Source organism: Linepithema humile, chromosome 1, assembly GCF_040581485.1.
Source record: "Linepithema humile isolate Giens D197 chromosome 1, Lhum_UNIL_v1.0, whole genome shotgun sequence".
Classification (NCBI taxonomy): Eukaryota; Metazoa; Arthropoda; class Insecta; order Hymenoptera; family Formicidae; genus Linepithema; species Linepithema humile.
In genome coordinates this window covers 10,786,591-10,798,422 of record NC_090128.1, presented here as the reverse complement: position 1 = coordinate 10,798,422, position 11,832 = coordinate 10,786,591, and the positions used below count along the sequence as shown (strand labels likewise).

At 32.3% G+C, this 11,832-nt stretch overlaps 1 protein-coding gene across 3 annotated transcripts in view; it reads right to left on the bottom strand.

Annotated features, from left to right (window-relative positions):
• The window catches only part of sima (similar), a 79,659-nt gene that overhangs the window by 21,889 nt on the left and 45,938 nt on the right, over nucleotides 1-11,832 (bottom strand). For all 3 annotated transcript variants that reach the window (XM_012375587.2, XM_067347901.1, XM_012375586.2), the window contains 6 exons: nucleotides 11,017-11,204; nucleotides 6,665-6,813; nucleotides 6,083-6,268; nucleotides 5,594-5,829; nucleotides 5,090-5,196; nucleotides 2,981-3,128 (listed from right to left, as the gene is read on the bottom strand). In XM_012375587.2, coding sequence (XP_012231010.1) covers nucleotides 2,981-3,128; nucleotides 5,090-5,196; nucleotides 5,594-5,829; nucleotides 6,083-6,268; nucleotides 6,665-6,813; nucleotides 11,017-11,204 — 1,014 coding nt within the window. The remainder of the gene's footprint in view (nucleotides 1-2,980; nucleotides 3,129-5,089; nucleotides 5,197-5,593; nucleotides 5,830-6,082; nucleotides 6,269-6,664; nucleotides 6,814-11,016; nucleotides 11,205-11,832) is intronic.

Genomic DNA, 11,832 nt, shown 5'->3' with positions numbered 1-11,832 from the left:
AAACTCCAAATTTCTCGACAGTGCCAAAAGCAAATTAATCTAACCGTACGATTGTACAACCAAATCATGTTATCTAACCAAAAATAATAATTAATCATAACTACCAGCTAACAGAACTAGAGATAATTCGCCCTATATGTATATGAAAAACATAATAATACGTACACGATAACAAGAGCTACGACTGTTCGCGAATATCTCCGCTTCTCCTATCAACGCCGACTGAAACATCGTGCGTTTTCGCCAACGAAATCGAGTGTGAAGAAACCGGGAAACCGGAAAAGAGAGCAAAAGCGATGGCGTAGAGATGGGAAAAGCGTTCAGAAAAACAGCGGGAGTGTTGGGGATAATCTGCCAGAATCTGCCAACCACCTTTCAGCTACTGGCGGGAACGATCGCACCCCGAGGCGGATACGGGAGAAAATGGGGATGTTTTATGTGTGCCACGAGACTCCTCTTCCTCCATTCAGGAGGAGGCGGTATCTCGGAAAATTCGGCACGTGTTATATCACGAAATGTTGGAAGGATCATGAAATGTTAGAAGGATAACGCTCGCTACGTGAAGACGGCATACGTTTTATTTGTTTTTCAATAGCGAGAGTTTGTTTTTCAGCAGTGGGGTGCGCCATCGTCAATGGAGTCGAGATGATATAATGTAATTTTCTCGAAAATAAAATATTCACGAAATAAAATGGTTTTCTTTTTTCTTCTCTGTCTATATTTATGAATTTTTGAAGCAAAAGAAAGAGAAAAAAAGTAGTAGTTCTCTTGCCTATAACAATAAACCTTCCTTATAACATTTTATTATTATATATTTAAACCTCATTATTAAATTATTTCAAAATATTATAAATATCTTTTAATATCGCAATTGCAAACATGGATCTCAGAATAATTAAAATATTTTTACGGATAAATACACATAATAAAGCATTAAAGATAATTTAACAGTTTTTAAAAATAGAGAAAATAACCGGAAAACACGTGCAATATTCCAAGAGCCAATTGTACTTGGCTCGTAAAAGCGGCGGCGCTCAAATAGCAGCCGTGTTTTTTGGAGTATCTTCGACACACATGCAAAAAGCGTGAAAAGACGAGGAAAAAACCAGTATGCTGAGAAAGAAAAAAATATGCGAACGAAAAAACTCTAGCTGTTTCCTCGCGTAATGAGGCACGAGATTAACCCTAGAGTGGTATAGCGTTTCGGATAAAATGAAGAAGATATAGCAAATTGGAAATTAAGAGGAATTTATAACGATAAAAAATCAAAACAGAAAAATTTCATAATCACTAAAAAAATCGATCTTTCAAAATAAATTGTATATTCTGACACGCGTTCTTATTACACTCATTTTGTAAAATTTTTAAAATAATTTTTCATACTTAATAGCATTTAAAGATGAAAATGTTTCTTTAAAAAAATTAATGTACAGAGTGTCCCAAACCAATTGTATGATTCGTTAATAGCATTTCTGAAATCATTGGAGACGAAGATCTTTATACTAAAATATCGAAGCTACAATAGTTTTTAAATCGAAAGTGTTTAAAGGTGTTCCATTTAAAAACTATTGTAATCTCGATATTTTGATGTATAGTAATGATCTATACTTTTTACAATATATATAATCGATCGATAACCAATCAACATGTTAAACCTTATGTAATTAAACGGGTAAATAAAGATAAATTAAGTCAAATTATATAAATAAGTGGGGTCATTTATATATCGGGTGACCAAATCAAGGGTTAAATCTGCGCCGAGAGAATAATTAAGGGAGCACTTACCTTGCGTGACTACTCCCCTTGCGATTTTTGTCGGAAGTAGGCGGAAGTAGCGTGTCTACAATAACAATAGGAAATAATTTGCGTATCCGGCTGTGTAATCAAGCAAGCGCGAAATTGAGTTTCGATATTAGCTTACCTCCAGCGGATATATTAATGGAAAATTTTATTTATTACACATTTTCAATAAATTATCTCAAAATTGTTCATTATTGTAAATATCTAGATATTGTTGCAAAATAGCATTTAACATATAAGTAATTGTATTATACTTCTTTATAATATATATCATAATATAATAATAAAAAAATACTAAAAACAAAACAACGCTTTTCCCATCGTTAAAATAATTTAAAAACATTAATAGTCAAATAAATATTTTCTTTTAAAATATTAAATCGACAGGTAGACGCATAGTAATTTTAATCGGTACGTTTGCATGTTTCCATGCAATTTAATAATTGTACAGAAAAATGGAATAATAAAACAGGCAACGAAGGACGCGATAATTGTAATGGAAATTAATTTGTCATACAATAATGTTGCAGCATTAATGAACAAGGATATCTGATTAAAACGCTACAAGTTTTGTGCAACTGCTAATGCATGACGCAATCTTGTAATGTCATCATAAATTTAAAAAGTCGACGTAAAATGCGAAAATAAATAGGACTTATATTCTCAAGCTAATTTTTTTTCGACATAAGAAATACAATACGATGATGCAATAGTTAAATATAATTTATGTGCATCGTAAATTGTATTAAATTTTAGAGCAAATTTTTTTATTAGAATTAATTCAATCTCACAAATTCTATAAAATATATATAATTTAAATTTTTTAAATAATTAATCTAATTAATAAAACTTGGTAAATTAGTAGCAAAAAATGTATCGGAAAATTTCTTCTATTTGCTACTTTTTCTTTAAAAATAGATGAATTAAATTTTCAAAATTTAACTATCTGGATCTCAAAAAAACACATATTCAATGGTCCAAAATAGTAAAACAATACCTATTGAAGTTTATATCAAGTCGAGATTAAACAATCAAAGATATTTTCCGTATGATTTCGTCGAACGCTTATACGAACGGTATCATGCTCATAGAATGAAAGCAAAATCGAAGATACTCCAGCAGAAGGGCCATGCAAAAAAAAACCAGCACCAAAAAGACGAAATAAAATAATGAATCCTACCTTAGAATGTAGTTTACGCAGACGACGGAGATCGGTTTCTGTTGCTTGGAGCAGTGGATGAGAGTGGCTTGAGTGACAACCCAGGCGTAACCACCCCGTTTGCCGAGAAATCTGTACGCCACGGTCTCGCACTGGCCCTTGCTGAACACTGAAACAGTACAACGTGATGATGAGAGAGCGGTCGTTGCAGGACTCAGAGCACGCGAGTGCGTTCGCGCAGTTTTATAGCGTCACCCCGCGCGTTTCGGCTGACGAAAGATGCAGTATGGGATTGCAAATATCAATCGAACGCTATACAGTTCCCGAAAATATTAATCAGAGAATTTATAAAAATTGAATAAAAAAAATAAGTTAGACATTTTTATTGCGACAGTAAACAATTTGCTAAAAACACAAAACTTAAAATCGTATGACAAAATCTATCACGTAGAAATTTGACCGTATTATATTATAATTTTATTAAACAAATGTTAATTTTGAACATCATCAAAATTTTATCGCAAAAAAGAAATACACTGTTCTAATCCTACAAGAAAATTTGAGAACGTGTAAATGGGAATATTGCATCATAAGGTTACTTCGTAAATCGATGCTAGAGATCAGCCTTTTCGAGAAGCGAATTATCTTGTCCTCGAGGGTGAATATATATCTCATGTTCGCATAAAACGCAACTGGGGTGGATTAGCGCGGAGCTGATTCGGCTGGAAAGCCGAGATTGGTTGGTGACGTTAAAGGGAGATTTTTGACGTCACGGATTGCTCGAACACGTAAAGCTCCTAAAACGGCTAGCTTAATCATTCTTTATAGTCGTACATCCTATAATAACGAGCAACTGCCAAATATCCCGCATTTTTTTAGATGTATATGTATGCATATTTTCATAAAATATTATTTATTAGACATTTCAGATTTTTGTTGTGCAGTGTCACTCTATGAATAATGGATTTATCGATTTAAAAATAAAAAAAAAATTCAATGTTTTTATTAGAAGATTTATCTATCGCGATTTGCATATTTGAGCTATTAAATATCAGATAAAATCTAAAAAAGACTTCTTATTCGACGACTACGACAATTACATCATTATTTTTAACACGTGTACTGTAACCGCAAGATAATATATTATTAGGATAACTCTCTTGGCTCTCAATACAAAGTAGCCGTCAGACTTCTGATGTAAAACAGCTCATCAAGTATCTATCTTTCAATACTTTTTACGGTTTTATACTTTGTCCGTATTTCATTCTCCATTATCTATTTAATGACTTTACAAGTCAATTACTGAAACGACACAATAAAACGTCTACGCTGATACGTAATTGCGTACGTGTATGCTCATAAATACCAGTGGGACGCAGCAGTTATAAAACTAGTAGTCGATAACGTTAGTCTGTGGTCCCAGAAAATCGTAAAAAAAGGTCTTTGTCTTCGGATTAAGTTAGTACCGCGATAAGAGATACGATCGTCCTTGAAACCCTCCCCAATCAAGTCATTCACCTCTAGGTAGATCTACAGCGTAATCCGTTTTCCCCTTCCCTACTGTCAGTCCCCTTCCATGATATATATTTTATATGTGTTTTTTATATCTCTTTACTTTGGTTGCTATCACCTACTTCCGTGTTCCTCGCGTAGAGTAATATCTTAAAGGAAATCGTCAGACAAAATATGAATAATAATCCTTAAATGTCGTTTTAACGGTCATTCGGTTTTTACATTTCAATTTATGCATAATAAAAATTCTGCAATACAAAAGGCTATTTTTTAAAAGATTTTAGTATCCGCTTTAATTGAAAGCGCAAATCAAGCAATTAATAGTATTCCACAAAATAGCAAATAATGTGAAAATATAACAAAAAGTAATTTGCATAAAACACATAAATTATTTTCTTGTGATTAATGGTTAATAATACACTAATCTTGCAGAAATCAATTTTCATAATTTGAAGAAAAGACACGATCTAGGCGACGAAGATGCGATGGATATTCAAATAAAGATATTTTAAAGAAGTTTTATTAAATATTCGCGTTATTAAGCGTTTTATTAAATATTTGTATTATTTTTGCTAAATTTATAATAAATATAAAATGAGTTAAAAAAGTAGTACTTACAGCACTTGAAGCATTTATCCAGCGCCAGATTGTCGAGTGCATGATAGAATTCAAAGACCGATCGACCCATCAGCTCTTCGCTGTTCCAGCCCAAGTATTCGGCTAATCTGATTACAAAGTAAACAAATTTCGATAATGTATTGCAAAATAATATTCAATAATTATTAATTGCGATTGTTTTCAAAATACTACATATATTTATAATACAGGATTACTAAGAAATCACACTCGAATCTCATGTACGATAAGCACAACTTATCGAATAACGATAAGATTTTAAAAATATTTAAATAATTGGCGTTAAATATTATGCAAGTGAATGATTAATCAAACGATTAAAGCGAAAAATTAAATTGCGTTAATCTGAAATAATTTGCTTTTATTCAAAACTAATTGGATCGAATTGCGTAACTAGACCCGATGAGAAATCTACATCAAAGTCATCAATAGTAGCAAGAAAACTGTGAACAATAGTAGCGAGAAAACTGTGAACATGTCACTTACTTTTCGTCAGCGTACGTGAATTTCATGCTGAGACTGTGCTTCGATAAAAAGGTATGACGTCCCAATGGTATTTCGATATTACTGGGGTGAGGTATTGGACTACCCACGAGCACCAGGGAAGCGCCTGTATTTTGCTCCACCGGTTCATCCTCTTTTTCTCGTTTCTCGTCATCGGCTTCCACGGAATTCGAATTCGAGTCGCCAATATTCGTCAATCTGCCGGTGCAATGGATTACCTGTGGACATTTGAAATATCCATTTCAGATCACAAGAGTAGGAATATTATTAACTAATATTCACTAATATGATCAGAAAAGTTTTATTGTGGTAAGTTCTCATTAAAAAATTAAAAAAAAAAACGCAAAGTAAATGTCGTAGAAACCTACATTTATAAAAATTCCACTGTTCAATGCGAGTTCACTTTTGTATTAATTATAAAAAACTATTTATTTAAAATCCAAATTGATATAAGTAAAGAGCTCTACATACCTTGTAGGAGGCGCTCTTCAAATTGACCTTTCTACCCTTACTGGTGAGAGTACATTTGAGTCGTAAAAAGAAACTGCAAGCACGTTTCTCATTATTGTCTGTCGGCTTTGAGGATAAACACTCGCGCAATTCGTCATGGTCGCAGGGGTGGCTGTATTCGTATACACTTTGCCCCATCATGTCCATCTATGCAAGGCACAATCCCGACAAGGTACATATAAAAATCTGTCGTTTAACTTTATATTCCTTTATATTAAGTACAACAAAGCTTGTGATTTAAAATGATTAATTGCAATCTTAGCAATGCAGCTGTAATTGTACATTCTACATATTTAATTTAAACTTTTTCTACAAATTTAACTTTACCTTTAAAAATCAATGATTTATGTTATGTATTAAATAATGATTTTATAAAAATTATTTAAAACGTAATTATTGAAAACACAAAAATAATAAGAATAACATTTAAAGAAAAGATTCAAATTTTATGGAAAATTATATTAAAACTTATTTATAAGTTTATTTACATCATTGTTTTTTGCTTCTAATAATTGCAGTAACGTTTAGGTTTTTATGACATACTTGTGATATTCCGAGATAATCGTTGACGTTCTCCGAGAGGTAAACCATATTGCCATCACTGGAGAGAACTAACATAAAGCCGTTGAGAGCTTTCGGAAATAGTTCATCCATCTCTGCGGACGACTCAGACTTTGCTAGCGATGCTGGAACTTGCGTTAACAGAATCGAAAATTTAGCTAACACAACATTGTACCAAACTCTAAGATTTTTTATAAATCATGCAAAATCCTAAATACCAAATCCTAGATCCAAACCCCGAAAATATTCGTATCCAAAAATTGTCGATTTAGCAAAATCAAGTAACGAAATAAGCAATAAGATCGTCAGTAATGTAAAATAAAAATAAATTTTTAGATATTCTGAAATCCTAAAATTCTTCATAAATCTTCCGAGTAATTTAACTATCTATTTTAAGATTAATTCATATTAAGTTTGTTTAACATCATTATACATCATTATTCTAGAATATTTCGTTCATTATACTTTCCAAAATTTTATTAGTTTCCGTATTATACACAACTCGTTGGCTGTATGTTGATTGTATATATAATATTTTATGTCCTTGCGTCGAAGGCTAGTCGCTAAACAAGTATACCGGAAAACGGGGATTCCTCTCTCGCGATATAATTTTTCGAGCTGACGATTAAAAGTGAGTCGATCGCTCTCTTCTTCTAAGGAAGTCGAACTCTCAAGGAAGAAAATTCGGAGCGACGAAGCAAGCACATTGAGTAAAGACTGTAATATAATGCGAAAGTAATTCAAGTTCGCGAGATCCGGACAGTACGAATCTTTTCGGTAGTTAATCGGACTTGAGTTAAATTCATAGCCTTTTCTTTATGTTCGTGAACCTAGCATATCATTTTCCAGCAGATCAAAAATAAAAGAGAGTTCTTGTCGCATGCAGTCGAGTTCTATAGTTCCTTATAGTTTTTAGTAATAGTTCTGGTGATTTTATCCAAAAAAACACCAATCGAAAAAATGATCTGCTAACTTCCCGTAGCAGATCATTTTCTAGCAGATCAAAAATAAAAGAGAGTTCTTGTCGCATGCAGTCGAGTTCTATAGTTCCTGATAGTTTTTAATGATAGTTCTGGTGATTTTATAAAAAAAAACACCGATCGAAAAAAATGATCTGCTACGGAAAGTTAGCAGATAAAAAATAGAGGACACTGAACATATATGTGATATGCTGGCCGTATATTGATAGTTCTGTTGATAATTAAAGAGTTTTCGTGTAGTTCTGAGCCAGTACATTGCTTTTCCAAAGAGTTCTGACGACTAAAATAATTAGAAAATTTTTTAACAATTATTTTACCCGAAAAACACGCATTTTTGTACATATATGTGATATGCTGGCCGCATATTGATAGTTCTGCTAAAAATTAGACAGTTCTCTTCTAGTTCTGGGCGAGTACATTGCTTTTCCAAAAAGTTCTGACGACTAAAATAATTAGAAAATTTTTTAAACAATTATTTTACCCGAAAAACACGCATTTTTGAGTATATGTGTGATATGCTGGCCGTATATTGATAGTTCTGTTAATAATTAAAGAGTTTTCGTGTAGTTCTGGGCAAGTACATTGCTTTTCCAAAGAGTTCTGACGACTAAAATAATTAGAAAATTTTTTAAACAATTACTTTTTATTTCTAATAAAATTTTATGGGTAAAATTAATTATATTTAGTAAACAAATTATATCGCCAAGTTGTTGAACGTATAAGTATCGAGGCTCTAGTTGATATTGGAAAGTTCTCAATAACAATATCCATCAATAGTAATAAAAATAATTGTTAACAATTTTTATCATCTTTTCGCTTATGTAATTGTGATACGTTATTGTATATTGGGAAGTTTTTTCGAACTATATATTTAATACTTCTATACATTTCAGAAAAGTTCTGGTTTCTAATATTTAAATAATTGTTAACAACTTTTATGAACTCTACTATATGATTGTGAATATACTCGGCGTACGAAGAAAAACTTCAAGGATATGAAAAAATTATTTGTATAACAGTAATTATTTTTCAATAATTTATTATATAAAATTATATAATTATATAAAATTATATAATTATATAAAATTATATAAAATTATATAAAAAATTTTCTAATTATTTTAGTCGTCAGAACTCTTTGGAAAAGCAATGTACTCGCCCAGAACTAGAAGAGAACTCTCTGTCTAATTTTTAGCAGAACTATCAATATGCGGCCAGCATATCACACATATGCTCAAAAATGCGCGTTTTTCGGGTAAATTAATTGTTTAAAAAATTTTCTAATTATTTTAGTCGTCAGAACTCTTTGGAAAAGCAATGTACTTGCCCAGAACTACACGAAAACTCTTTAATTATTAACAGAACTATCAATATACGGCCAGCATATCACACATATACTCAAAAATGCGTGTTTTTCGGGTAAAATAATTGTTTAAAAAATTTTCTAATTATTTTAGTCGTCAGAACTCTTTGGAAAAGCAATGTACTCGCCCAGAACTAGAAGAGAACTGTCTAATTTTTAGCAGAACTATCAATATGCGGCCAGCATATCACACATATGCTCAAAAATGCGCGTTTTTCGGGTAAATTAATTGTTTAAAAAATTTTGTAATTATTTTAGTCGTCAGAACTCTTTGGAAAAGCAATGTACTTGCCCAGAACTACACGAAAACTCTTTAATTATTAACAGAACTATCAATATACGGCCAGCATATCACACATATGCTCAAAAATGCGCGTTTTTCGGGTAAATTAATTGTTTAAAAAATTTTCTAATTATTTTAGTCGTCAGAACTCTTTGGAAAAGCAATGTACTTGCCCAGAACTACACGAAAACTCTTTAATTATTAACAGAACTATCAATATACGGCCAGCATATCACACATATACTCAAAAATGCGTGTTTTTCGGGTAAAATAATTGTTTAAAAAATTTTCTAATTATTTTAGTCGTCAGAACTTTTTGGAAAAGCAATGTACTTGCCCAGAACTACACGAAAACTCTTTAATTATTAACAGAACTATCAATATACGGCCAGCATATCACACATATACTAAAAAATGCGTGTTTTTCGAGTAAAATAATTGTTTAAAAAATTTTCTAATTATTTTAGTCGTCAGAACTTTTTGGAAAAGCAATGTACTCGCCCAGAACTAGAAGAGAACTGTCTAATTTTTAGCAGAACTATCAATATGCGGCCAGCATATCACATATATGTACAAAAATGCGTGTTTTTCGGGTAAAATAATTGTTAAAAAATTTTCTAATTATTTTAGTCGTCAGAACTCTTTGGAAAAGCAATGTACTGGCTCAGAACTACACGAAAACTCTTTAATTATCAACAGAACTATCAATATACGGCCAGCATATCACATATATGTTCAGTGTCCTCTATTTTTTATCTGCTAACTTTCCGTAGCAGATCATTTTTTTCGATCGGTGTTTTTTTTTATAAAATCACCAGAACTATCATTAAAAACTATCAGGAACTATAGAACTCGACTGCATGCGACAAGAACTCTCTTTTATTTTTGATCTGCTAGAAAATGATCTGCTACGGGAAGTTAGCAGATCATTTTTTCGATTGGTGTTTTTTTGGATAAAATCACCAGAACTATTACTAAAAACTATAAGGAACTATAGAACTCGACTGCATGCGACAAGAACTCTCTTTTATTTTTGATCTGCTGGAAAATGATATGCTAGGTTCACGAACATCTTTTCTTTAAACCATAAGACATTTTTTCAACAATAAAGCTGCTGTTGTAAATGTTACAAATCGATTCGACCTATTCATTATATTCCGCACTCTATTCCTATATCTCGCTCGATTTATATCTCTCTCCTTCTCTCTTGCTCGTCGCTCGAGCTAGTCAGTCGCCTAACTGACGACAGCGACTGTTTTTTTTCTCGCTCTGCTCTCCATCTCTCTCTCTCTCTCAGTGCCACTAACACTCCTATTCTTCGCTTTCTCTGAGCGATATCAGCTATTCGTTTCGTGACAAAAAAAGGATGCGTTTGCGACACATATTAATTCATATTGTAAATTTTTGTGTGATTTGTTATTTTAACGTTATATAACTTTCAATACATTACAGTATTCATACCTAAATTATTCTGACGCTGCTACGTCATATTTAATGACACCGATCTTAAATCATCCTAAAATTATTTAAAAAGAAAATGCCTAAATATCCACTTGAGATACTTGAATTTCTGACTAAAATATATTTTGCAAATTTCCGAAATATATTTCGTTTCACACATTCAGATAGCGCAAATAAAATGTCTTATTTGCTGCGACACGAGTAATCGAACAAAAATATGTACAACTCAGTATTCATAGGTACTTACTGGAGTCTATGACGGCTCGAACTTTAAGGTAGGCAATCGCCAACCTCATTACACTGGCCTTATCTAAGTGCGCTGCCTGTTCCGGTGCAACCGGAAGCGCGGCCGCAAGTTCGGCGAAAATGTCCGTCTCCCTGCTACGCCTACAACGCGCTGCATCGCGAGATCTCTCTTTCCTCTTCTCATTACTCCTGTAATAAAGAAAAAAAGTTTCTTTCAAAGTCCAGTGCATTTATCGGCTGCAAAGTTAATTACTTTCATCGATAACATTTCCACCTGACGAGCAATCTGTAATTTTTACAGATATTTCATCAATCACATGTTTCGTGATATACAATAGACTAATGAATCACAATAAATGATCGAGAAAGTATTTTTTCAAAAAAGTTGTTTTCAATATTCTGCCCTAGAACGCAAAGTTGACAAATTTTGTCAACAGAAAGCTGATTATTTGGGGAAAAAAAAAAAAAAAAAAAAAAAAAAATGACAAAATGACAGACGACATTTGAAAATGATAAAACTCGATGAGAAATGATTTTGAAATACTTAATATAGATCTATGTACACACTGTCTTTATAAAATTTTCTACGTGCTTTTCACACAGAGTGAATCACATAGAGTGTGCGAATGAGAGCACTCGTTTAACTAATCTCCTATTAGACATTTTTACGCAAGCAGACGTCCTGAAGTACCTGAGCGATGAGTGCGAAAAGTCACGTCAGATGTACACTATCACGTACGATAAACGGACTCTCCGATTCAATAAGGTCTTGATTTGATATTAAACTATTTTTAGATTACACAAGAATCGTATACCG